General features: G+C 36.7%; 1 protein-coding gene across 1 annotated transcript in view; it reads left to right on the top strand.

Annotated features, from left to right (window-relative positions):
- Positions 1-27,711, top strand: part of LOC104501391 (myosin-IIIb-like) — a gene marked incomplete at its 3' end in the record, with an annotated part of 37,586 nt that overhangs the window by 3,816 nt on the left and 6,059 nt on the right. Inside the window, exons 3-10 of the mRNA XM_010145191.1 lie at positions 10,657-10,812; positions 20,818-20,914; positions 21,794-21,910; positions 22,775-22,879; positions 25,569-25,652; positions 26,323-26,525; positions 26,883-26,981; positions 27,576-27,690. Of these exons, the coding sequence (XP_010143493.1) occupies positions 10,657-10,812; positions 20,818-20,914; positions 21,794-21,910; positions 22,775-22,879; positions 25,569-25,652; positions 26,323-26,525; positions 26,883-26,981; positions 27,576-27,690 (976 nt within the window). The remainder of the gene's footprint in view (positions 1-10,656; positions 10,813-20,817; positions 20,915-21,793; positions 21,911-22,774; positions 22,880-25,568; positions 25,653-26,322; positions 26,526-26,882; positions 26,982-27,575; positions 27,691-27,711) is intronic.

Here is a 27,711-nt window from a genome sequence, read left to right as displayed (position 1 = left end):
AGAACAATACAAAAAACTAAATCTAACGTTTCTTAACTTTAGTTAAGCATGTACTGTGCACGTCAGATGTAGTACTTTATGGCTATACTTGTTTTTAATCTTGTCCTTTGGGGTTTTGATATCTTCAAATTGTATATTTTTAATCACATCGATTTCTAATTACTTTTGCTTAATTACTTTCTCTAACCAGCAGCATCTGCAAGTTTTTAAATCTTTTAATTTTTGCAGGAATACGCACAATAAAGGAATTATGCTCACATGCAGTATCTTGACATGAAGAAATGCAACAATTGCAGTAAATATGCTGGTTTTATAGCTGCCTTTAAGACAACACTGAAATGGAATTCTCTGTGACATTGCAACATTCTTGGGCACATGTTAGTAAAGTTGTTATGATGCAGAGGTTACAAGCTGTTTTTATACAGGCTTGGATTTATGTTAGTGTCTTTTTCCAGAAGAAATTAAATAATGAAACATTGCATCATACAACTGCAAACTTTTTAGCCATTACTGATAATTGGCTCATTTATATATGTTAGTTATGCATTTGTTGATGCCCACCTTGTGACAGCTTAGTTATGATAAATTAAAAACAATTATTGTATAAATTCCGTACTGCCTTTTACCCATATGTTAGCACCTTGCCTGATGTTTCTGTCACCCCTGTGATGAGTGGGTAGCTTTCGAATAATATCATTATCTACCTCCTTCCTGATAGCTAACATCATTTGCATAACAGAGTTATCTGGTTCAAGTTGTGGGCCAGACCTGTGTTCTGACAAAACCCAAGCATGCAGTTTTGACTAAGCGTACTTTTGACTTCAGTTCTGTTAACACAATAATTTTATTTATGTCGAGATTGCCAATGGTCTTTGTAGCTTTTTCTCACCCTGCATTCTCATCCCTTTAAATGCCACTGTCTCAAGAGGCGTTTTTGCTGGAAGTGTTCTCTCACATACTATAGTGATTTACAGCATGCCTGAGCTGGAAGTTTCAATGTACTTTTGTAGGTAACTCTTTAAATTATTAAAATAATGGTCATATATTTTTCAGAAATGAAGTCCGTATTTTTAACTATGATTCTGCTGCCCTAAGAGATCTGATTTTGCAGGAGCATTTTAAAGTCAGATGCATTATTTATAAAATCTGAATGGAGAGAGGGTTGAGATAGTTCTTAGGAATTGTCAACTATGACTTAAGACAAAGATGGTAAAGTCTGAATCTGGGTTAGATATTTTGTTTTTAAAAAATACAGACAAGACACAATTTCAGCCAAGTCATCTCTGGCAGCAGCCTGATTTTGTATTTGTTATCTACTGACATACACACAGCACATATATACTTCTAGAAGGTCAGTAAAATTTTCAATATGCCTATGTGTGTGCTGTTGTAATTGTCCATGAAGAGCTTGGCTGCTCTGCTCATAATGTGAGAAAGAATTAATTATCTGTTTATTTTATTTACATATTAATAGGGTTTACTATTCCTACAAGGCCATGTAAACAACCACATCAGCTGTTGGAGAATTGGCTCCTGAAAGTGGTATACTTTTACCTATGTTTATTTCTATGTTGAAATAAAATACCAGCTTTGAAGAGATCACTCAGTTCATTGCCCGTGAATGTTTATGAAGCTTGGTTTTTTTAATAGCTACAGCAGAGATGACATTGCTCTCTTAAGATAACAGTATGTGTCCACCACCATTTTAGACATACAGTGCTTCAGAATTCGTTCATAAAATAATACAGGCTATATGTTAAAATGAATAAAAATTATCTCACATACTGCAAATGATTTGCTTGGCAGTTTAAACCTTGACTGATTTCTAGGTGTAGATACAAGAGCAGGATACAATAACCTTTATTTCCATTACATCACAAAATGGTAATTTTAATTAAAATGAGCAATGATATCTCCAGGGACAGACATTCTCCTTTTAAATTTATTTAACCAATGATTATGTATTATGGTTCTTTGAATGAATTACTCACTCATGAGCTGGAGGGAATTAAAGAATTAAGAAATTCAGGAAGTACTAAAGTCAAAATGTAGTTACAGGACTTATGGTCACATTTATCATCAGAATGTAACTTTTAGCAATTGCAAATACAAGACAAGTATAATTTTTAGTTTTTATAAACTCAATTTTTTTACTCAAATTAAACACAGCCTTGCAAGCTCATGAGTCTACATTCCTACTGATGAGTCTACATTCAGAGTTAATTAATAGATCATTTAGATTATATAGGTTCTAAGCATTCTGTTTAGATTTAACTTCTGAAGGCAGATGACTTTTTTCACAGTCTATGCAATAGTTTAGTGACATTCTGTTCATATTACATAAAGAATACTTAACTGTTTCTGTGACTGAGAACATGCTAGGTGTTTGACATAACTCATTAATTTCAGTATCTAAGCAGACAAAGAGGTTTGCAAGTGTCAGAAAGATACAGATTGCGATATGTAAGGTTACCACCAAATCTGTAAGTTTTTGCATTTTATTCGTGGATGTGGACTCTGAGAATCTGTCTAGAGATGAACCTGAAGTGCTAAATTGTAGTACCTGACAGAAGACCTCCACCACTTTTGAGTATTGCATGACATGTTTTCATACAGATGAATAGGCATATATAATGGATACCATTATCTTCAGCTTTTTAATGAGTAGCTGTAGTAAAGGCCTGCAATTTTAGGGAGAGGTGACTAATGAAATGACAGCAGAATAATAATACCTTATTCCTGTCCGTAGATTTTAAAGTAATTTTTAAGAGTTCAATTCCTTCTTTTCCAACTGAAATCCAGCATACTTTTAGATTAAGGGAAGCTCCAGGAAGCACAATGGTGCCTGCTGTCCCCTTGTGGGCCATGGGTACAGATCAGGTCTGACACACAGTAATGGGAAGAATGTTGTTACTGCACATGGACTCCCAACTAGCATAACTAACCTGATCTCATCTGCCCAAGTGTTTGTGAAGTAGTTCAGCTGAAGACATCATAGCGTGGCTGGATTTGGGGCTTCACAGCAGAGGGCATCAGGCAATCATCCTAATGGTGTTTAAGTGAGAAATTTTTCCCAACTACTCTGTAATTATGGCATGGTGGATCTCCAATTGCCTTTTCAGTAGGCAATTGTCCTTATTTACTGGAAGATAGGAAGATACTGGAAGATAGGAGAGAATGCACTAAACACCAAAGGAGAGAAAAATACCCCTGTTCTTAGCTACCTTTCCAGCTATGACACAAGACATAAAAGAAATAAGCTGTCAGTATCAGACAGTACTTTCCTTATCTCTTACCTTCTCTGTGCTCCAGCTGCCTTAGATCAACTGCATGCTATAGTGTCAAAGGGGGATGGATACCTAAGGGAGATGTTTAGTACAAATGCAAAGCATACTATTTCTAATAAAAAGCTTCTTTTATAAAAGATTCTGAAGGCCTTTGTGTACCTGAGTCTTCAAGAATAGGTTAAAGAAATAGAGCAGACCCATTCCTGATAGAAGGCTAGAAACTCCCTGGTTTCATCATACAATAAATATATTTGGTGTTTTTGAGATGCTCCCTGGAATTATTCTGACTGAATTTCTGTTGCCTCTGATAAAATTCTAAGAGTTTCAACATGAGTAAAGTCCGACTCATTCTCAGAGCTACAAGAGGTGCCACTCCATAGAGTTTCCATTGTTTGTTCTTTGAACCAAAGGAGGCTGGGTAACGCACTGTAATTTTTGAAGCTTTAGAAGAGGTAAAAACTATTTGCCACAACTAATTTTACAATTTCAGTGTAAGTGAACCTTTGTTAGGTTTCAGATGTGTGCTCTAAATTACCCTATATGGTGCTTGATGTTAAAATCAAAACAAGATTTATTAAGAAAACAGGTGCTGGTGACATTTCAGCATGGGAGTATTTCTCTCATTGATAGGGAAGATTAGTAATTTATAGCATTTGCTACCAAAAGGCAGATCAATAAAGATATAAATGTGTTCTGATCATCAGAATTTTTATTATGCATGTGATGATTGAGTACTTTTTCATAAATTCAGTCTTTCATCCTGATATCTGATTGTAGCAGAAGGAACAGTAAAATCCTTGTTATTTATCATGGGATGCTGGCTCAAGACAGGAGACCTATTTAACCTATATACATACCCTAGTGCTCAGCATTTGCTGTTTCCAAAGGGGCAACTGTATGTAGTTCTGAAGATAAGGTTATTTGTATCCTCTGTGTCCAGTTGAATTAGGACTGAAAACCGAAATGCTGTTAGCAAAGCTGTCACAGTTTTTTAGTTCATTTTTGAAAATAAGTGACCTGCAGCAACTGGGGGATGGGCAAGCCTGGGAATGGGAGGCAAGGAGGCTTCAAAGAAGCACGCATGTCCCTGCATTGTTATTACAAATGTAATTCGTTTCTTCTCTACCTCTCTGCTGCATGTGACAGACCAGTGACTGCCATAGATGTGTGGTACAGAGGTAGGAGAAGCAGTCAGAGTGACAGGAACGGAGCATTTAACCAAGTTAAATCAATCCCAGATATTGTTATTTTTCCTTACTTGACTAGGAAGTTTCTGGCATAATGTACCTGGCCTTCTCAGTGTCTGTCGTTCCATTTCTGTAAACAGGAGGGGTCAATTCAGTTGGGGTCATGCTCTTGATTTCATTAATCTTCCACTATGACCAACCTTCTGATGGAAGTAGCTGGGAAAGTATAGGGAAGAAAAAAATAAAAGATGTCAGAAACTAGAGACCTCCTTCTCCCTTCTTATGGAGAGGATAAAGAGGCTATGACCTTACACTTTGTTCTCCCCCTCTGGGACATCTCCATGTAGATCCCCAGCTAAGCTGTCTCTACATTTGAAGGCAATCTGATAAGTGCTTTTTGTGGAATTGGGAGGAGAGGATCTCAGCACCTTATGGTGACCTGAAGTTTTGTTCAAGGAAAGCTCTTCTATCCCAATAGGAGAGTTCTGGAAAGATTCGTCACTGCTAGGCTGCAAGTACTTGTGCAAGTGAGGTATCTGGAGGGCAGAGGAGAGCGGCATAGAGCTGTGTGAGGAGCAGATAGATGATGGGGAGAGCACCCTGGTGAGCCACAGAGCAGTAGAGAAATAGGGACCAGAGGAGTGGCTATGGGGACTGTACCTAACCATTTGTTGAACAGATCTGAGACTTCAGATCTCTCTCTCCCAGAGTTTGTGTTGTGGATTCCCCAGCTTCAATATAGAGTCTGATACACAGTCACCGTTTCTTCCAAATAACCTATGCATCTTTTGTGCATGTAGATGACAAACAATGGCTAGGTGTCTGGCTGGATGTTTGGTTTATGAGACAAAGTTCCGGCAATCCACTGCCAGCAGATGAGAAATCATCAGAAAATGTGGCATTGACAAAATGTAATGATTGAAGAAAACAAAATACTGGAGATAAATCATAATGTAACTAAGCCATAAGGGTTGGGGCTGCTTGGTTTCTTTATTTTTAAAGGAAGTACTTGTGGCCAAGTAGACCATGATAGATCTGATGAAAGAAAATTTCTGAAAGAAACGACTGCTGCTGCTCTGCTTAGGTTTGGCTGCAGTAGTGAATGAGTGAGTTTGTAATTGTTTTCTAATTCTGAACGCACGGAAGACTTAGACTGCTGTTGTAGTTCTTATGAAATCTATTTCTTTCCATTTATTAATTAGTAAATATTAGCTCATGAATGCTGATAAATATCTCTCTTTTTCAGTCATCTGATTTTCTACTTGCAAAATGGCAGTTTACATTGTTGAGACATAGTAATTCCAACAATGTTATCATCCAAGTGCAAGCAGCCAGTGAATTTTTAGAGGCTGTCTCAGACAGGCCCCTGTGTATGGGTGTCTGCTCTTATCCCCTGCTGATAAATGCTTCATGTTTGCCTGTAATTGCAGCAGAATGGAAATGATGCTTAGGAGCCTGGCTGTGAGATTGCAGCAAACGGCTGCAACCTATGTTTAATGTAGTGACACTAATGAATTCTGAGAATTAATTTTCAGCTAAGAAAGCATGATAGAAGATACTAGAATTTCAAATTAGGTAATCGATTGGCTTTTCAGCAAAGCAAATATGTACAATTTTTGTTTCCTTTTCAATCTCTACTTGCTTAGCCTTCCCATTAATTTAGATCCAAAAAATAGCAGACCAAATATAATAATATTTTCAACATACCTTATATGAAATCCATCTTGTAGTAGATTTGCTAGTCAATTTGCTCAATGCAAGGCAGTCTTACCTTTTTATATATATATAATTTCCATGGGCCAAACAAATTTGCTTAATTTGCAGGTGCAGCACTTTTGTTGGTTTTATATGTAACTGCAGAACGGTTGATGTTTAACAGTGCCTAAGCTAACTGTCCAAAGGGGTCTTACATTAATGTTCAAGAGGAACACCTGAAGATATTTTAGTTTTCTGCTTTCCTCAGAAGCAAATCCTCAATGATACAGCGACTTAATCCTGTTTTTTACTTGCACTATGCACACAGTGATTTCTGTTGTCTGCATTGAATAGGAATATTTTCTGATAAGTGACATTATAAAAGCTGTTTTGTTGCTGTACTCTTCATCTTTCAAATGTTAATGTTGCTAGGGGGTTGTGTATTACTTATTGATTTCTTTTTTTCTGACCTTTACATGGAATATGTCTCCTGACTGAATGTACTGGACTCAATACATTCTTTGGACTTTGGACTTTTGGACATTCTTTTCAACTTTGGACTCAGACAGCCATATGATTAACTTTTTCATACATTATAGTTCTATTTCAGGGCACAGTTCAGTAGAAAACACTTGTGTTAAAGCTCACCTTCATGAAGGCTTTAGCATAGTAAGAGCTGATATTCTATATTAAATTATTTTTTTCTGAAGAGCGGTGTAGTGTCAATACTGTTTCCCTTTCTGAACATCTGCAGTGACACTTGACAGTCTGATGCATCGTTTTTCACTAGCATGTAAGTGGTGACCCAAGAACTGTTATTTTACAGGTAGTGTTGACTAAGAACAGCAGCGGCATGTGTTCAGTGTGACACTAAAAGCAACACAGTTGAAATAACAGTGTAAATGTACTTCAGGATATTAATAGGTCTTGTCTACATAGAGAAGAATTAGGACAAAGGCACCAAGAGGAGAAACATAAGGACTGTCTTTTCACTGTCATGTGACGGCTCTCCATCCTGCACTCCATCACTCAGGCCTGGTAATACACCGAATTGGCACTGAATGTCTGAGCATGCACTGAGCCCACAGTACCTACTATGACTAAGCTGCAAGCCAGTTGCTGGCACTTGAAACATAAGGAATAATTTCTAGGAGTGACTGTGTCCACACTTCTGCTGTTTCAGAGCAAAAGGAGTGTGTATGCCGTACGCACTTCAATTCACTATTGCCTGCTTGGTCTTTCTGCTGCTGTGTTCCTAATGTGCTAGGAACTTGCCATTTAACTTGATGGATTAAACCAGCTTCAGTGGAGACGTACATTCTCCTGTCAGTCTCTTTCCTGAACCGGAGTAGAAGTACTCACACGAGAAGTTACAGACGTAAATTTATGCAGCTGTCCCTACCAGCTCTCTGCTTTGCTGTGGCATCTCGCTAACCATCTGAAAGGGCTCTGTTCTGATATAGGCACAAACTTGGCACAGCAGTAGGTGTGTTCTGTCTGAGCTTGGAACAGAGACTTTGATTGCAGAATCATGTCGGTATGTTTTGTGTCATCTTACAAATTCATGAAGTATGAAGTTTTAACTTGTGTTTCAAGTGAAATCCTAAGTGACCACAGATTGGAAAAATATCCTTCTACCAGAGAATGAAGGCTGTGTATAGATGAAACAATATATTAAACTTTGATAGTTGCAAAGCAGCAGAGTAGCATGCATGCAAAGTGAATAGTCAGCAGGGGGTTGGCAGGAGTGTGCAACAGAAGCAAAGGTCATCCTGAGGTAGTCTTCAAGACCACCTCCGTGACAGAACTTAGCTCCTTAAACACTTGCCAGACCTAAGCAGCTAGCATTTCAGGCACATGATAGAGAAGGCAAAACATTTTTTTATTAAAAATTCTGTCTCTTCTTGTTGGGCTTCCTTAATGAATGCAATATCCTGGAGCCATCTGTATGGAAAAATTGTTTTGCCTAGGGGCCATCTCTATGGAAAAATTTTTCCTGCACTTCTGGATCTCATCCATAGGGTGTCTTCGGAGATGCATTGTTTCAGAGCTCAGAGTAGAATTCATATTAATAACTACATACCACCAGATTTGTATGTTCTTCATGCTTTTGGTAAACACAAGATATTCTCTGTGGAACTGTGTAATTTCTTGAAGACAATCCATTTAAGCTCTAATGTTGTTATTACCTGAAAAGCAACTGCCATGACATTTGGCCCTGTTGCGGTAAGACAAGGGATAATGGTTTAAACTGAAAGAGGGTAAATTCAGACTAGATATAAGGAAGAAATTTTTTTACAATGAGGGTGGTGAAACTGTGTCACAGGTTGCCCAGAGAGGGGGTAGATGCCCCATCCCTGGAAACATTTGAGGTGAGGCTGGATGGGGCTCTGGGCAACCTGATCTAGTTGAAGATGCCCCTGCTCGCTGCAGAGGGGTTGAACTAGATGACCTTTAGAGGTCCCTTCCAATCTAAACAATTCTATGATTCTATGACATAGCTTCTCTTGGATTCAGTTATATTACTGAAAAATTCCTGATGTAATCAAATTTAATATAATTTATATATATTAACAATATAACATAAGTACTATAAATTCATAATTATTGTTAAAATAATACTAATGTTAAATGTTAATGTTAAAAATCATGAATGTCATGAGCTTTTCAGACCTAAATCTCCATTTCAGATACTTGCCATCAATCTGGGGTTTTGTATACTGCATAGCTTTTCCTCTGCCTTCCTGATTAATGTTACCTTTCTTTTCAAATGTTTTTTACCTTTTTCTCAGGAAATGTATAAATTTAACCAGATTTGGTGTGGACCATATTGTCTCTGGGGGTGTGTTCACTTTTAGAAACCGCGGATCACAAAACGAAAAGTGTGTGTCTGGGGAGGGGGGGGGATGTTTTTCAGAATCTGCCAAAGGCTAGTGATGGATCTCTTCATGGGAGGGGGAAGGACTAGTGTTTATAGCCTTGCACTCAGAGGGATGGAGATAAACCAGGTTCTGTTGCTTTAGTCTTTCTATCAGGAGGCTACCGTTCTAGCTCATAGCAAAATTCTCCAAAATAGTGATAGAACTGGTAGCACGTTTTACAGACTGTCTTTTCTGGACTAGATATACCAAGAAGAGGTTGGTAAAAATGGTTTTCAGGAATCTAAAGTTGTGTTCAGAGATATTTCAAGATCATTTTAAGACCAGACTTTAGGCTTCAGTAAAGTATTTGAGGTGATGCTAAACTTTAATCATTTGCTAATGTGTTTCGTAGTATCTGAAATCAATCAATGTGTATTTAAAATTTTTTTAGATGTAGTTTAAATTTTGCAAACTGTTATTGATACTGCAGGAAGGTAAATTATTCTGAAAGGTATTTAAGTTTCATTGAACTTTTGGCTAAAAAGATAATCTTTATTTGTGGTATTCACTCCTGCTAATGACATACTTTAGGTGTATTGCTTAATATCAGCAAATATGAGATGTAATTGTGAAGTATGTAATACGAATGCGTGTCATAAAATAAACTTATCTTGGGCTATAATTCACTCAAATGGGATGTGCTAGGAAGGAGATACATACTGAATTGCAGAATTTCTTTTTCATATTCTCAAATAATGTCAATATTATTACTTGAGCAAGATAAATGGAATACTTTAATATAAAGAATTAGAGGGTACTTTAAAGGAGTCTAATCCTGTTAGATCATTCCTCTGTTTGGACTGTATTATTTGAGCTTGATTGAACAGTAAAGAATTCAACTTTAATGATGGCTTCCTGGGTTCTAAATCTCGATTATATAACTTAGCATGGTACTTTATGCTAATTTAATAGGATTTATACCTCTACTCATTACTGGATCACCTGTTTCTCATCACAGACAGAACTTTGGTAACCTGGCTAGCATTTAATTCTGACTCGTTCATTTCTCTTCCAGTCTGAATTATGTAAATTTGCAGAATTTCCTATGATTCTTATGCTAACACTTATCATTGCAATATAGAAGATCTACCTGAAACGTTCATTTTACAAACAAAACAAAGCTCTGCTGTATCACAGGTTTCACTTGTGGTTTTTGATACGCTATTTGCTACAGTACTTAGTCAAGCTCTCCTCAGAGGGTAGGTAGGTAATTAAAGTGAATGAAGTATTATCTATTCATCTTAGGTTGTGTTCACTGTATATTAACTGTACACTTAGAAGATATGATGCCATTTTTCATAGTAAACTAGTTACAGTTAAACAGAGAGATTAAATAAGATCAAATTCGTAGCCTTTATACTAAAATACTTGTAGAGTGAATTCGCTTAGTTAAGTATTTTATGCCAGATTTATTCCAATGTAGAGGAAGAGACTTGTTGCTTACTGAGGAACTCAAATTTGTGGAAAAAGAAACTACTGTACAATAACAGCCACACAGTAAGCTCACTCAAATCATGCTGCAATGAAATAACATCATTGCCTGAAACCACTATTTCTCTGTCACAGGTGTCTTATCAAGGATTTTGAAAAGCGTCCTTCAGTCACCCATCTTTTGGAGCATCCGTTTATTAAACAAGTACATGGTAAAGATATGTCCCTGCAAAAGCAGCTGGCTGAGCTCATCCAAGAACAACTGCACCTAGGTTCCATAGCCAAAACAAGGTACTGTACAACATACATGCTGCAGCCCTCCTTCCCCACACAAATCCTGTGGGGAAACTTCGAATGCACGGACATTTACTGTGTCAAATGATCATATCAATGCATTGATATTATTAGCAGTAAGTGCTGCATACCATATGAGTGCAAGAGCCGTGTTTTTCCACTCATAGTTTTTAAAGCTAATTTGCTCACCCATAGTGCAACCTTCTTCTTTAGCCCACTGAACTGTTCTGTATGTATTCACTTTGGGCTCAGACACAGGGATGCTAATAATTCCTGGTTCTGGTTTGTGGAAATACATATTGGCATGATAAAAACATAATATTTTGGTAGCAGATCTTTAAAATCAGCTATGAACAATGAATTGACTGCTGTAAAGTCTTAAGAACAGAACGCTTGAAGTTTGCTGTTTGATTAGGCACTGTTAGTAAGAAGGCTATTCACTATTTAAAGTAATTGTTTTGTCTGTAGTTTAATAATAACTGCTGTTTTTCATTCAGCCTTGTAATTAATTCTAAAATGTGCTTAAAGAGCAATGCATGTTTACCAGCAGCAATGGGATTTTTTACTTTTGAGGCCAACTGTAAATATTGTCTCAGTTTAGTTGTTGTCCAGAGGGTGGCAGAATTTCACTGTTTCAGAAGAGAATTAAATGGAAACGAACATACTTCCTAAGCTCAGCAATTATTCTGTAATATTAAATTTGTCTAGAATGAGATAAGCTCTGGCCCATTATTATAAACAAACGCCCACTAATGTTGATGAAGAAAATTAAATGTCATGATTCATAAGTCATAAACATGTATACACTTATATGCCATAATACTCTGTAGCTTAAATGCTAAAAGCCCAAACAAAAATGTACATGTTAAAGTAAAGGAGTAGTTTCAAGGTGAAGTTCTCTAGGTTTGTTGGTTGGTTTGGGGTTTTTTTTTTTTTTTTTTCATTTCTGGAAAAATATATCAGGAACTGTTTACTGTGGGCAAGGAAGCTATGCTAGTGTTACAGTCAAAGTTTCTGCCTTATGAAGCCTCCTCAGCAGACTGCCCCCATGTAACACCTCACAGATCAGATTGCCTATAGCTGTGGGTTGGCTGGCTGGAAAGGTATCAGAGTTTTCCCAGGTGTTGACCAAACAGAAGATACAGACAGAGTGAAACGATCCTTGTGCTAAGAGGAGCTCCCAAATGAATTCATCGTGGTATTCCAATATATTCTTTAGAGATCTATCTACATAATGTAGAGAGATAAGGAGTCAAGAACAAGACAGCATTTCTTTCTTCAAGCGTTTCCATATATTAACTGGGAGTGCTGTGACAAATGAGCTTCTGTACTTTATGCTTAGGGACATCTGGAATATACGAAGGATTTTGCTTCCTAACAGAATCACAGAATCATTTTGGTTGGAAGAGAACTTTAAGTTATAGAGTCCAACCATTCACCCCCAATATGAATCAGTGCACACCTAAGGGCTTTTAAATCCTTGTCCATCCTGTCCATCACCTAACCCATCTTAAATGTTTGTCAGGGGTGGTTATTTGCAACTTGTGTGCAGTAGCATCTGCAGATTGCAATTGTGAAGGGAACTCGACTGCGATGGGTTTAGTCTTAATCTTATCCTCACTGCTGGTTTAAGTTCTGTTATTGTCCCTGATGCTCCCACATTTACTTGGCTAACTAGTGCCAGGTTCCCTGTTCCAGGTCGTTATCTGACCCATCTTTCCCATCAGTCTCCGTTCACTGTTCATACTACTTGTCCTTAAGGCTTTGTTCTTCTGTTAAAGTCAGCTGCTGCTTCCTCTACCAGTACAATAGCTTCTGCTTCTAATTTCCACCTTCTTCAGCAAGTCCTAATGCAGGTTCTTCTATTTTTCCAGCCATTTCTCTGTTCTTGGTGTTCTTTCTCACCTGATAATGTAGCTTGCAGCCCACTTGTTCTTTCTCATCGCTGAATTCACCTTTCTCAGGTCTGTTACAGTTTCTCTTTTAAAGCTCTGCTGTTAGCAGAGTTTGTATCCATCTTATTCTTTCCTGGACGCTTGGTTTGCTTTTAGCCACGCTTCTGAATTAGGTGGCTTCTTCCTCTACCAGTGAACAATAGGAGAGGAGACATGATTAGGTTGCTGGAGAACTAGTCTCCTTTACATTCACTTTGAAGCCAGAGGGCCTTGTGAGCCTTGCTGTTGGCTTCACTTTGAAGCCAATAGGCCTAACTTCTATTAAAGTATAACCTTCTGGTTGTCATAGCATTATAGTCTGGTGCCATTACTTGTTCTCTGAAGCACCATCCCACTTTGATCTGGGCTGAGAACATGCTCAGTGAGGCCAAAACCAACACGCATATTGTCACTTTGCCATTAGGTATCTTACTAGAGAGCTTTATACTCTTATTTCCTTTGGGTTAGAAATTAATAATGAGAAGAAAAGGTTTATGCTAGTAAAATGTACTTTTAAAATTAAAAATGGCAAAACCCAGCCAGGATGCCACTACTTCCACACTTGGAGTGAGGAAGAATATTCTTTTTTGATCTGTTGATGTCTTTTAGACTGAAAGCCTTGAGTTGTGCCATGATCTTGAGTGAAGCTGAAATTTCAGCATCAGCATTCCACTCCTGCAGTGTCTGTTTCTTATACTCTCATGGGGAAAAAGTCTGTGAGAAAGTCCACTGTCATGGCTGCATAAGGATGAGCTCTAGGTATTATCTTTATCTCTTCTCCACATGCTTTTTATAAGCTATCTCTTAACTATGTGTATGTTTTGTCTGTTTTCTAACAATACAATTGGCATAAATGCCAATTAACAACATACTTTCCCTTAACGGCTTTGCCATAGGAGCAGTTGTATGCAGTTTAATTTTAAGAAATGTATTCAGTCTTAAACAGTTCTCTAGTTCTATTTTTATAAAAGTTCTTTAATCCTTAAAAAATAAAGGTTAGTACATCAGCAAGTTGTTTTACATCTATTTATTATAACTATGCTGAATTTTTCTTTCTCATCTTTTCTAAAGCCAAATATACCATTACTTTGAAACATATGGATACTGATTTGTAGTTCTTCTTGGGAGCCAGAGCACTCTTACTCCCTTCAATACGTAGCTGCCTTTAGGAAGCATTTCTTAAAATCAGAGAGGATGCTGTCACAGGCTTTTGCTCAGTTTTCTTTTTCTTTTTTTCTCTTTACCAATACTGTACTCACACAAGGAGTGTGAAATGCTTTCAGGTTATTCAAATAGTGACCTTGTGCATAATAACATTGTTGAGAACAAGAAATGTAGTTACTTCTAAATACTTGTACCTCATGTAGCATTAAATGCAGAACTGGAAAAAATTAGGAATCTAAGTTACAGTAAGGAGTGGCAACAGAACATGCAAAAGTTAGAATGAATGATAAGCAGAATTATAAAAATATTTTTTGTACAGTAATAATAACTGAGTGTTGATAAAGTCTTGGTGGCTAGGTCCGTATTCTCTAAATAAAGAAGGGTACACAAGTCAAGCTGATAGTAATCTTGATGTATTTCGGGGATAACTTCTTCAAGAGAGAGATTCATGCAATTGCATGGCAGTAAAATACCAAGAATGTTCTGAATTATAATACATGGTGAAAGTTTGTGGTTTATTCCTTCATTCTGTTTCTGAATTACTTTGTAACCTCTGCCACATCACTTACCCTCAATATTTCTCTGTTCCTCTACTTATGAGATGACTATTAATAGCTTTACTTAATACATTATGCCTACAAAAAATGGGTAGCAGTTTGATTGAGATAAGAATTTTGTCTTTTACTTGTTCTGTAAAGCAATGCTATACCTTTGGTCGCTGTAAACCTGTTAACGAAGAGAAACATGCATAATGCCTGAAGCTCTAGCCACTTTTTCTTTCATTCTTTCTGCCCTGGAGTCTGGGAAGACTCTAGGCAAAGGTACGTTACGGATTATGGATATTGTTAATTCTCACTTCATAGTAAACATTTGCTGTTTGTGTAGATTATATTTTGGCTAAACAGTGTTTGAGTGTGTTTGATAATTCATTAAGAAAAATTATAAGAAAAAGCTGCTCACTTTCCAAATATGTGTTTTGATCTCTTGAATTCATTTGTGTGGTCAGTTGCTTTTTTTGATTCTTAGTACAAGAGATTCCAACATCCCTTGTACAGCCTGCTGAAGTGCCCATTGCCAGTCTGCTGAAGAAAGACATCAGAAGGGATTTAGTCTGTTTCCCAGTATTCCTTAAAAGTTAAATGACTCTTTGTGCTGTGTACATTGGTAAAATGTCCTGGGAAAAGTGAGTATGTTCTTTGGAGTTTGTTTATAAACATCAAATACTATCCCTGTTCTTTTGACCTTGTCAGGACTTCATCTAAACCTGGCAAAGCTGGCAGCTGGTTTGTTGTTGAAAAAGTTGAAAATCATATGTCAAAACTTTGAAGTTTTAAGGCAGGCAGTATCTCATGTTCCATAAATAATGTTTAAAAATACCGTGGAGCTTGTAATGGAAAGATTTAAAAGGGAAACTCATATTTGGAACCTCAGTATTCTATGTATTGTCCCAGTCCTTCCTTGGATAAATTTTAATGATAAAATCTTGCATCCTTTAGGAAGGCTTTCTCAAAAAAGTAAACTTCCTGTTTTATTTCATTAAAAAAAAAAAGGTTTATTGGCTTGTGAGTAGAAGTAATAGAAAATGGGAGGTTTATGAATGTTTAACTGAAGGTTTAAAAATACTGACCATCAGCAAATGTAAATGAAATAAAAATGTTCTGGATCTTTTTTCCCCATGAATGTACAACAATTAAGAAATTATTTATGAACAATCTTAAAATAACAACTTGCTCTGTCCAGTTTAGCATGCAGGAGAAAATCTAAAAAACCAAACTCACAACAGCGTGTGAAATGGAAAAAATCAATATCTGTTAACTGCTTTTTGACCGTGTGGAGGAGCAGAGCATCAAGGAGAAAAATAACATGATTAAAAGCTTAGAATTGGAAACAGAGAAGAAAGATCTTCACAGAATTCATTCTAAAGATTTTGCTCTTGGTAGTATTCTTATAAGCTGTCTTTCAGAGGTTTAGATACTCTGGGTCCCCGTGTGGTATTTGGCTCTTCTTTAGGGGAGTTAACATGGGGCAGCTACAGGAAGAACTAGATGAACTATATGAAGTAGATAAGTCCATAATAATTTTCAGGTAACAAAAGTATTTAATAATCACTAGTTGCCATCTACATTTATTATGCTGGCTGTGTCTATCAAACGTCACAGTAGCTGAAGTTGAGCAAGAACATGGTCTTCTATATTTCCTCAAGAGATTAATAACTCCTAGCCTGAAAATTCTATAATTGATTTGATGTTTGAGAGTAATGTTGATCAAGCATCAAATGGGTTTGGTTGTATGGTTCAAAATGGCAGTTTCCCAGTTACTAGCAGCTTTGAAGAGGCCAACTCCAGACACTGCTCATTCTTCATGTGGTTGATTTCCTACAGACTAGGTAGGATGTTCCTGTAATGTTCCTGTCTATAAATAAGCTTCTTCATAGGAATTAACCAGAAGAGGTCTTCTACCAACCTCCGGTTTCAATTTTTAAAAGAATGAAAAAACTTCAACATTTGCATGGACAAGGTTTTAAACAAGTTTACTGTAGACAGTAAAAGACTTCAGTTTACTGTTTTGGATCACGCTGCGTCAGTGTGCTACTGCTGGTCTCCATTTAGCAGTTTGTTTCTGTAGTGGGGAACAGACAGGGATGAAACCTTGCATTTTGAAGGATAAAATGCAAATCTGTACATCAGGAAGAATTATTTAAAGAAGCCGGTGTGGAGTGGGGAGATTGGGGTGGGGGGTGGGAAAAGGAAAAAAAAAAAAAAAAAGAAAAAAGAAATCCAAGCTTCTGACAGTGAGAAGGGCAGGATGTTTAGGCTACCTGATACTCGGATGAGACTACAGTGCACTGGCAGCTTTCCCCTTCTTGTTAGCCAGCTGGATTATCGCAGCAGTCTGTCCAAGGAAGTAATTCATACAACCAGATATCTAGCTTCTCTGCAAGCTTACATTTAGTTTTGAAAGCAGTTAACTGCAAGAAACTTGATTGCATCCATCCAGTAACTTTGTTTGGACTCAGAGATAATAAGAGAAACAGAAAGAAATAGACCTTTGATGCTATACACGATGTAATTTAATGCAGTTCTTCTAGCCTTCATCTATATACATATTAGTGAAACGAGTTTAAAACTTTTTCCTTTTTTTTTTTTTAATCACAAAGGTACAGTGGCCCACAAAAGTAATCCTTGGTCTGACTATAGAATATGTATTTTTATTGGAGGTTGCACTGATTTTCATTATAGCTGCAGCATTTATATTGTAGTTAAGGCTGTGCCAGTATTTCTATTATGACCTTTCTTCAGCAAATTAGTCTAGGCTGAATCCTGATTCACAGAGGCAAAATTCACTCTTTGCAACGCGCAGGAGATAGGCTGCGTTTCTCTCTGTGGCAGTAGCACACTCTCCACTTTTTTCTTTCTCATTGTGCTGTTTTTCTTGTAAATCTCAGTTTTGGTGCAATTACTTTAAAAACTGACAGTAATGTAAAGAAGAGCAAGTACAGAAACAGTTTTTCCTGTGTGAGTCCTAGAAAAGAAAAAAGTAAACGTAAATGCTTAACTGCACGAAGAGGCCAGAAAAGGCATTCATAAAAGAGTGTAAGGGTTGAGAGGAGAGAGATCAGAGAGGAAGCTTCCCAATGAACATAAAGATCCTTGGTCTGTGCTGCCCTCTTCCTCAGGGTGGACCTGTCAGCAAGATAACTTTTCAATCCAGAAGTCTAGGTGGTACATCTAGCTTTTCCTTCCCCATCATCAGCTTGATAGCAGGGACATATGAGCATATAGCTGTTTACAGTGCACTTATATTTTGATGGCTGGTGTCTAGTACAAAAAGACATTACGTTTTTCAAACTATCTCTTCCCCACAAGTAGAACAAATTAATGTTTCCCACCCTCTTCATGAAATTGTTCTCCAGATGGAGAAATGCTTCTTGCCTTTTGGTCCTGCTACAAAATCCAAGAAAACTGTCCCTTCCAGCTATTCCTGCCTGATAAAAAGGCACAGGAAAGATCTTGGGAGGATAGAACCGTTTTCAACAGACAGTGCTTGTCTCTGGAGTTCTGGAATAAATCTTATGCTGCTCTTCAGGTTTGATAAGGTTAGGTACTTAGAGCAACCGGCCCTTTACACAACTTCTTTTGTCAGTGAAGAGGCTACATTGTCGAAGTGATGATTCAGAACATTGCTGGAACCTTAAGGCAAATAGCCTAATGCTTTTGATTTTATTTTTGCTTAGAATTTGTACATCTTATATGTCTTTAGAACGGAAGGATGATAATTCTACTTTTTATGCAAAAATATACAAAGTTATTTCTCCAATTGAGTGTTTCCTTCTGCTTTTTAAGAATTAAAAAAAAAAGTTTTAAAAGGAGTTTGTTTTTGTGATATAAAATTGTGGATATAATTAAAGTTTACTGTATTCTTCCTTCTCACTCTGTCAATGTATCTGCAGGACATAGGGTCAGTAGAAAACTGATGAGGCCAGCAGGAGATTTGAAGCTAATGTGATGTTATGCTCCTAATATCCTCTTCCTAATCATGTACTTAGGAAAATTAGTTAAGGACAAGAAAATACATGCACGACGGTATATATGTTTTATTTATATTTGATTAAGACCAGTTTCCTTAGTTATCTATTTACACAGTGTTAAAAAAACCACTTTCCAATAAAAAAAAATTATTCATTTATCATTTAAGGAGAACAAATAGCAGGAGTTTAATACATGATCAGATAACAGATTAGTTTACAAAGCCATTCTGCAATTAGAGATGCTTAGGTTTGAATGCTGTCTTCCCCTTCCTCTCTGCACCTCTGGTAGATGCATCCATTATTGCAGCTTGTTGCAAACGGGTATTGTAGCTGTGATGGTTTGCTCTAGGAAGAAAAGATGAGTGTTTCACAGGTGAGTTATGTTAGGTATAATGTCTAGCCATCTAATCGCTTTGTTAGTTACATCTCTGTGAAGTAAAGCAACTGTTAAAATATTTGCTTCAGTTATAGACTGAGGTTTGCTCCCACCTCCGAATGACTTACATTATTTCCAACAGTGTTCCTCTCTGCAATGAAGTAAGAGGTTGAATTCTGGTTTGAAACAGAAACAATAATTAGAAAAAACAGCAGTACATTAGGCCACTTACATGCATTCATATTCCTTTGAGAGTCTGACTTGTCAGAGAAGTGTGATGTTCTTGAATGTAGTGACTGCTTAATAAAAGAGAAAAGCCAGAACGAACCCACAACCCAACACCTAGTCAAAGATTTGAAAATGGAAAATTTACCTGAATGGAACATCGAACAAATTTACATGATCACCATGCTGCCCATTGGAAATAATACTCCCTGTAACATTTTTTCTTTCATAGATTCTCCTTCTTTCATTTATTCTTATGTACAACATCAAACAAACTAACATCTCTGGGAATGTAGGATGTAAAATTGTAAGTAGGACTGTCAGCAAAAGCTGCAATGTCCTCGCTATTTTATTTCTTAACTGACAAAACGTTTGCACAGGTCTTTTTTAGTTACAATTCAAATAAACCATTACAGAATAGTTTTCCCGAACTCATCAAGTAGCCAAAAGTAAATAAGAAAAATTAATAAAAAAAGACACAAAAGAATTAAGATCTTTAGATGTGAATCGCAATTATCAGTGAAGCTGTAATCATAGCTAACGCTCTTCTCCTTCCTCTTCGTTAGAGATTTTCTGTGCAATAATTCTTCCGGTGATACAATAGCTGTTGGATATGAAAACGTTCTCTTATTGAATGAAAGCTGACTGGTTTAAAATGTAGAAGAGTGCATAAACAGGAAAAAAGCAAAAGCCTCAATGCTCATTTTTGAAACAATTCCATGAGTTTATGAAGATATGATTAAAGAAAAAAAGATCTGCTGCATCTTCATATTAACCTTCGACATTATAGATAAGCAATGTTTCCTGCCAAGGCACAGTGCCATTCTATTAGAACTTAATATAATATTTAGGATGGTTTCAGGATGTGTGATCAAGTGATTCCTACTTTCTACATGGCAACCAATGCAGAAACAATCTGTCAAGGACTGTCATTGAGGATCAATGCTAAATGTTACTCAGCAGGATGCAGTCTGTATCTCGGTGGGTGTCCTCCCACTACTCTTTGATTATATTTGTTGTAAAGAAAAGCTAGTTGTGCTTACAGCATTCATATTTCACCCCCTCTGTGGAAGATATATTACAGCTTCTAGATTTGTCCCTGTTTCAACAAGATGTGTTGTTTAAAATCATATACACAGCATTTTCAAAGATTCCTTCAGTATAATCTGATTATAAAGGGGTTATGTGACAGTTTGTCTCTGCTGCTTATTGTGTGGCTTAAATCTCTGAGGACAAGCTGACTGAACATCCACACAATTTAGAGTCTGATGGCAGCTGTGGTTCAAAAATGTTGTTTTGGGCCAGATCTAGGGTCATCTGAGGAGGCGCTTTGGCATACACCAAGGTAACAGAAGGATTTTATACTACTTATTGCTTCTTATAACTTTGTTAGATGAGAATACTACAGGCTGGGTATGTGGGGGGAAGATTTAATTAAACAGAGTGGTAGTTTATTAACTTAGAGAGAGGAGGCAAGGGAAAAGAAGGAGAATTTTTTTTATACTTTACTGTGTGAGTAGGGCATAGTAACTCTACAAATAAATCATCTCGGAGCATGGATAAATAGATTGGGTTATATATGTGAAAGAGAAAACAGATATTACACGGGGCAGCAAGCTGACCTACTGCTTTTATAAAGGAAAAATATGTATTTCAGGAGGCATGTCTGTTTTCTATATGACAAAAACACTCACACATGACTTCCTGTTCCCTCTTAATGTTTGCTGTATTTAATACAGTTTTATTACATTGGTGCTCTACCAAAAAAATTCCAGGCATGAACGAATACATACTAGAAGATCTTACCATGTGGATGGAGCTGAGAAGTATTCTTTAGATGACGACCTGGTAAATCTGGAAGTTCTAGATGAGGTACTGTACTATCTGAGTAGCAGTTTCTGACAATTGTGCCTCACATTTTGCCTGTTTCTGCCTTTTAGAATTCTGTTAACAGAATGAGAAGAATTCCTTCTTGTAAGCTTTTGTCTCACCATGCAAAGGAATTGTCATGCAACTGATCTGCTATCATCAATTCATTAAAATTCTAGAGTGATATAAAAGCAGTAGCAGTGAATTCTGCTATGTGGAAGAATTTAATTATGAGTTATGCCAGTTTATAGTATTTTGTGAGTTTCATAAAACATGAAGTTCAATCATGAAGATCTAGATTTAAGTGATTTTTCCTAAGATTGATGAATTTATGTAGAATAATATGGTATCTACAGCTTCTCAATAAAAAGCAATAATATCAGTTGCATATTTCACTATATCACCTATATGCAGAGTATCTGTAAAATTTTGTTTTCATGATCCTTAAATTACATGCCAACAAGAAAAAGACATAATACTAAATTGTGCTAGTGTCCTGTTTAAAACAGTCTCTTACTACTGCTTAAAATTTAATCCTTAAAAAATTATTATGCTTGTTTCATGGTCAAATAAAAAATTAAATGGAAATGTACTATGAAGTGCAGCAATAACATGCATGGCCATTTGCTCTCCAGAAGGTTTGCTTTTAAGGCTAGTGTAAGAAAATACGTATTAGCCTGGAAATAGGAGTTGCCATTTAACCTAGTTTTATGGCATTAGCAAGAGTTTTTAAAAATTTTTTTTGGATTTGTGGTGTTGGCATTTGAAAAATAATTAGTTATAATTAAGTATATCTTAATCAAGTGTTCTCAGTGTATTTACAAAATTGTTCCTAACTGGGAAAATACTGTTTAACTATCAAACTTTTTGTAATCTTCTCAGGATACTATTATCCATCAGCTACAGAAACGCTATGCTGACTTACAGATTTATACTTATGTTGGAGATATTTTAATAGCCTTAAACCCCTTCCAGAATCTCAGCATTTATTCTCCCCAGGTAAGAGATTCCAAGCTGTGGACAGTACTCACTTTACATTTCTATTAACACCACTGACTAAAATACTTAAGTGATGTTGGAAGCTAGGAGCACAGACTAAACTCCAGCCTTTTCTTCTTCCAGAAAGAAGAAAAGCCACAGAAAAGAATGGCTACAATTTTTTCTTTTTTTTAAATTCAGTCTCATTTTATTTCATTCCTTTCTGCTTAGTGGCACAAATACCATTTGAATTTGTTCCATAGGAATGAAGATTACCCCAACCACAGCTCTGCCTCTTGTCTGGCATTTAGGTCTTCTGGGAAACAGAATATGGTGATATGAGCCTCCTTACGCTGAGGCTCTTGCTTCCTGAAGAATCGCTCTATTGGGTTATCGCATGTCCTATACCATCAGCTGCTGCTTTAAAGAAACAGGTGGATCAAATGCTCTAAGGACAGAGGTAGCTTAATTCCCTAGAAATATGAAGAGAGGTGGAGCCATAAATCTTAGTCTCCACAGGTGCCTAAATCAGGGTTGCAGGTAGAGGTGCCAGATTTCGGATTCACTGTTGTCTTTGAAGTTTCTTTTATATAGATTAGGTGTTTCCTTGGTTGAGTGCTTGTTTGAAATTCTGTTCCTTGTGATACAGTCCTCTTCACTGTGTTGTGTGGGAAGCACTGAAGTGCGTTTTAGGTGTAATTTGTACTCTGGAAATTGAGCAGTGCCAAGAATTACCACTCTTCTTCTAGATGATTCAGTGGAAATTCTGTGGTAAAACAGGCAACTACCTTCTGTAGAACAGGCGATAGTCACTATCCTCTTTTCAGTTCTCAATTATGTAGCTAAGTTGCTTATTTTGACTTTCATGTTATTTTTAAAATTTAGTTCTCCAAACTTTACCATGGTGTGAAACGTTCATCAAATCCCCCCCATATATTTGCCTCTGCGGATGCTGCCTACCAAAGTATGGTTACATTCAGCAAAGATCAGGTAGGAATCTGTTCATTTTGGTTTAGATGTATTAGTTACACTGCCACTATGCTACATGGCTATGGCTAATGTTCTCTTATGTTGTACTTTGGGAAATTTTTTCTTACACCTTTTATTCCTATATCAGGAGTAGAAATCTAGTCAGGTTTGAGAATTCTGAAGAGGATACAGTAGCATAGAGGAAACTAAAAAGCCAAGTAAGATGATAGGGCTGTCTGCCCTCTATAGTTTCCTGGACACACATGAAGTCCTGGCAGCTGACACCAGCTGCAGAGTGTTGCTGCATACTCTGATCGTAACATGTCTTGCGCTAGGCATTGTAATAATTTACATGTGTGTCAAATTGGATGGTCTCAGTGCCAAAACAGATTAATAGAGTTTGAACCACTTTTCCTGTGCATAAAGACACTATCAAGCAATGGATAATCAATTCCTTTAACTACAAATCTCAAAAAATAGGAACCATTAACTTCTTTTTAGTAAAATATATTAAGGCTAGGTCTTGTGTGGATTGGACTTGTATGCTTATTACATTTGTTACATAGCAATGATTTTAATGAGAATTAAATACAATGCCATAGAAGCTAGATTTTTTTTATTATATTCTTAAGATCGTAACTTTGTACTTTTTTCTGATTTGATGTGCTGTTTGTACGTGAATATTGAGCGCTAATAATTATTTTTATTTCTAAAATCCTCTGGATTTTGCTCTGCACATCACATGATAATTCATAGAAAATGCTTTTTTAAAATCACAAAAGCAGAATAAAATAATAATAAACCTGCAAATAGAAAATACCAAGCAAAGAAGAGAAATAAAAGGGACACTGAAGATGAAGAAAAAAGGAATTCTACTGACTATGTGGAAGAAGCACACTGGCTTGAGAGACGGCTAGTACTTCTTTAATGACTTAGGTGCTTTGGAGGCATTAAAGAAAACAAGTAATCCTGTAGAATAAGTTATGTGAGAACTTGTTATCTGAGGAAAAAAATTAGATTTGACATCAGCCCGTCAGGCTAACTTTGTACTTCTTTAATATTATATGTTTCATATCCATTTTAGATGTAATTTGAATTTAGTTCTAAATCGGTTTCCTATTTTCTGTTTACAAAGGATTATAGGTGCGTGTTTATCTCCATTACCTGGCCAATGTTATGTTGGTTCTTCAGGTAAAGTTGCAGTAGATAAACACTGTAGCCAGATGAAAATTTTATTTATTCTGTTTGTTTTATCCATTGAGGTTTTCCTTGTTTTTTTCTGTGAAGCCTGAAAATTGACTCCAGGTCTAACTCTCCTGAAGCTGAAGTCAAGTTTAAACAAGAGTTAATGAGTTCTACAAGAACTCATGGGCTTTAACTGTATTAATTGTTGTACATGGCCTCTCAAGTGACAGAAGGACAATGAAGTTAGAAATTGTAACCCTGTAAATTCATCACTGGGTTACCTGTTCTCAAGAAGAACAAAAATGCCTGACAAGAAACAAATAAATGAGCTGCAAATGTCATATTGCACACATTATTTAGAGTCAATCCCTGCCCCTGCTGTCAGACACCACAAGACACTACCAGAGAACTGCTGTGTATTTCAAACCTTTTCAAAAAAGCTCAGTGCTGTGTGAAGTGTCATTGCATCAAGTATTTTAGGTCCTTGTATCTTCTCATATTCAGGAATCTTATATGTTCACAGTGTTGTGCAAATAATTTTCAGGTGTTTGCATAAAACACAGATCTATGCAGCTGCTCAGTGTTAACATTTTAAGAATATGTCAGTTGATACTGTACCTTAGGTAGACTAATATTGGTAGTGGTGATCTGTAGAACACATGAACAAATGTGAAAATAATAAATGCTGTTGGAATTCTTCCTTGCTATAACCTGAAGTGTTCACAGTTCATTGTTCTGGTGTGAACTGGCCTTCAAGGTGTACTGGCCTTCTACTTCCATCTCTTTCATGAAGTGTAACAGCAAAGAGGAGGATACCAAGTGATTTAGATCATTCTAGCTTATCCCTGAGTCTGGAAGGTATTTGGAGACCCTATAAAATACCATGTGTTAAGGAGTGCTGGCTCAGGAAGAAGATGGATATGTTCTCCCAGAACGAGCACATGCATATTTTTCTGAAACGTTTAGGTGGTAGTTTGCTGTTCTAGCTTGAATATCAGCATCAGCTACAGAATAACCTCACTACACAGGAGCAATTATTTAAATAAGATTATTTTTAAAACTAGGAGCAGGTATGTTAAATACAGCTGTACGCTGTGTTTCTTGTTAATTCATATGAAGACAATGCAGTGAGCTCAGATGCACTGTTGAATTATCTTGCACCAATGAGCTGTGGCAATTTTCTGAGCTTTAAGCATGTGAAACAAGCTGCATGTGTGCATAGTGTGTGTTAGCCTGTAGAGGTGGTCACTCATTTATGTGTCTTTGCCCCTAGAAACTCAGTTCACTGCTTCACACACATGCATATGGCTATCGGGTATTGAGACACACATTTTAGTCATCTAGGGAATAAATTACTACACTGAGCCTTTACTGATCTTTCCTTTCAGAAGGCAGTTGAGGGACTTGACCTTTAAAGCATTTTGTAGTCTTGATACTAAACATTAAAAAGCAGATAGAAGCAGTAGTAGCTAGAAATGACCATGTTGTGAGCTATGCACTTAACTATTTTGTTTTGTGTGTTCAGTGCATTATCATCAGTGGGGAAAGTGGTGCTGGAAAGACAGAAAGTGCCCATCTGATTGTCCAACATTTGACCTTCTTGGGAAAGGTATTTCTTAGCCAATCATGTAAAATTATGAACAAATCTTCCCAACCCCGTCCCAATTTCCACTTTATTTAATCTTTATTGCTTAAAGCTGTTGATATGAATTGTCCCACTTGAGTGAGGAACAGAGTAATTTGGCATGTGAGGTTATTGAATGTTGATACTAGGGTACGACTGCACTAAGCCATTCAATATTTCTTTAAAGAGAAGGTGGCAGATCCTGAGAGTTCAGTGCCTGTAGTTTTCTACTGTGTTTATCACATACACCATTGTTCATTTATACAATAAAGAATACAGATCTTGCTATGGCTCTAATCTTAGAAGCTCTTACACATTTAAATGTTATGAGTAATGCTGTTAGTGCAAAATGATGGGAAAATCAAGGTGTAAGGTTAACCTTAAGTAGATGTGTTTAGTTTTTGATGGGTTTGATACTCTAGTTATGACACCTCAGAGGCAGAACAATTGCAGAGAAGAATCTGTTTTTTCCTGCTTCTGGGAAACTTTCTCATCAATTTGTTGGCCCTATTGTTGTGTAAGTAGAAAGGTTAGTGCAGTATCTAAGTCCATACAAGCATGAGAAAGGGGTGCTATACTTCTGAAGCGTGACTTGGGTTGTGGGTAAGCAATATATTTTGTAATGTTCCTTATGATCTGTATCCGTTCTGTCAAGGCCAATAACCGTGCTTTGCGTGAGAAAATTCTTCAGGTGAATCCTCTGGTTGAAGCATTTGGGAATGCCTGCACTGCCATCAATGACAACTCAAGTCGCTTTGGAAAATATCTGGAAATGATGTTTACACCCACAGGAGCTGTAATGGGGGCAAAGATTTCTGAATATCTACTTGAAAAATCAAGGGTCATAAAACAGGCTGTGTAGGTATATTAATTGTCTGTGCTTTCACATTTATATAATGTTTGTTTACTGTTTAATTCTCAAAAATAATTTAAATGCTATTGTGTCTTCTGCTGAAGCAGTGATCCTTTGTACAGTGCTGTGACAACCAGAATAGTCAGTTAGGTTCTTTTGGAGTAGAAGCCAGAGCTGCTCCATTCTTTGGAGAAATATTGTGCTTGGCTGGGTTTTCTATGTTTCACAGTTGCTGATAGTACACCATTAAAACAAGTAGGAGATTTGCTACCTGCTTCAGTGAGCTTCTACTTTTACATTGTACAAAATGCTACAAGAAGAAACACATGTGCTTTAAAAAGATACTTCTTTTTCTTTTCCAGGGGAGAGAAAAATTTCCACATATTTTATTATATTTATGCTGGCCTTTATCATCAGAAGAAACTTTCTGAATATAGACTTCCTGATAAAAAGCCTCCTAGGTAACTGTCACTTGCTTTAACTGCTCATTGTAATTATTGATCAACTCTTGCTTTCAGTATGATGGTTTAAAACCTCTCTTAATCGTTCTTCAACCCTTAAGGATCAATTTTATCCTCCCAAGCAAAGAAGGTGATGGACAATAAAGCATTCCATTATTTGTATTTGTTTGAGAACTTGAACTATTTAAAGAGGAGAAGTAAGAATCAAGCTTATTATTTTGTAGATATTCTGTCAAATTATTTCAGATCAGGACAATTACCTTACGATTTCTTACCGTAATGCTTCAATAAGAACCCAGAATATGCTTTGGAGTTGTGTTTTTTAATCAGTATTTGTACTTTGGGTGCATCTAGTCTGTACTGGGTGAGATGATGTGTGTGAACTGTTGGTAACACTCTTATAGATATTAGCAAAGAATAAGCAAAAGTTAGTGCAACAGAAACAAAAACTTCCTATGAATTAGCACCAAAGTATATTGATATAAGATATTGAGATAAAAGTTCTTTCCCATGACTGCAGTATTGTATTGAAATCACTGGAGGTTGTACTGGCATATCTGCTAGTATGGTGCTTTCTTTCTCCCATCTATTTAGATATATTGATAATGAAACTGGAAGAGTGATGCATGATATTGTTACTAAAGATTCTTATGGAAGACAATTTGAAGCGATTCAGCATTGCTTTAGAATTATAGGATTCACTGACGAGGTAAGAGATCCCGCTGCTGAA

The sequence above is a fragment of the Buceros rhinoceros genome, unplaced genomic scaffold (genome assembly GCF_000710305.1).
Source record: "Buceros rhinoceros silvestris isolate BGI_N320 unplaced genomic scaffold, ASM71030v1 scaffold29701, whole genome shotgun sequence".
Lineage (NCBI taxonomy): Eukaryota > Metazoa > Chordata > Aves > Bucerotiformes > Bucerotidae > Buceros > Buceros rhinoceros.
This window is presented reverse-complemented; position numbering and strand designations above follow the sequence as displayed.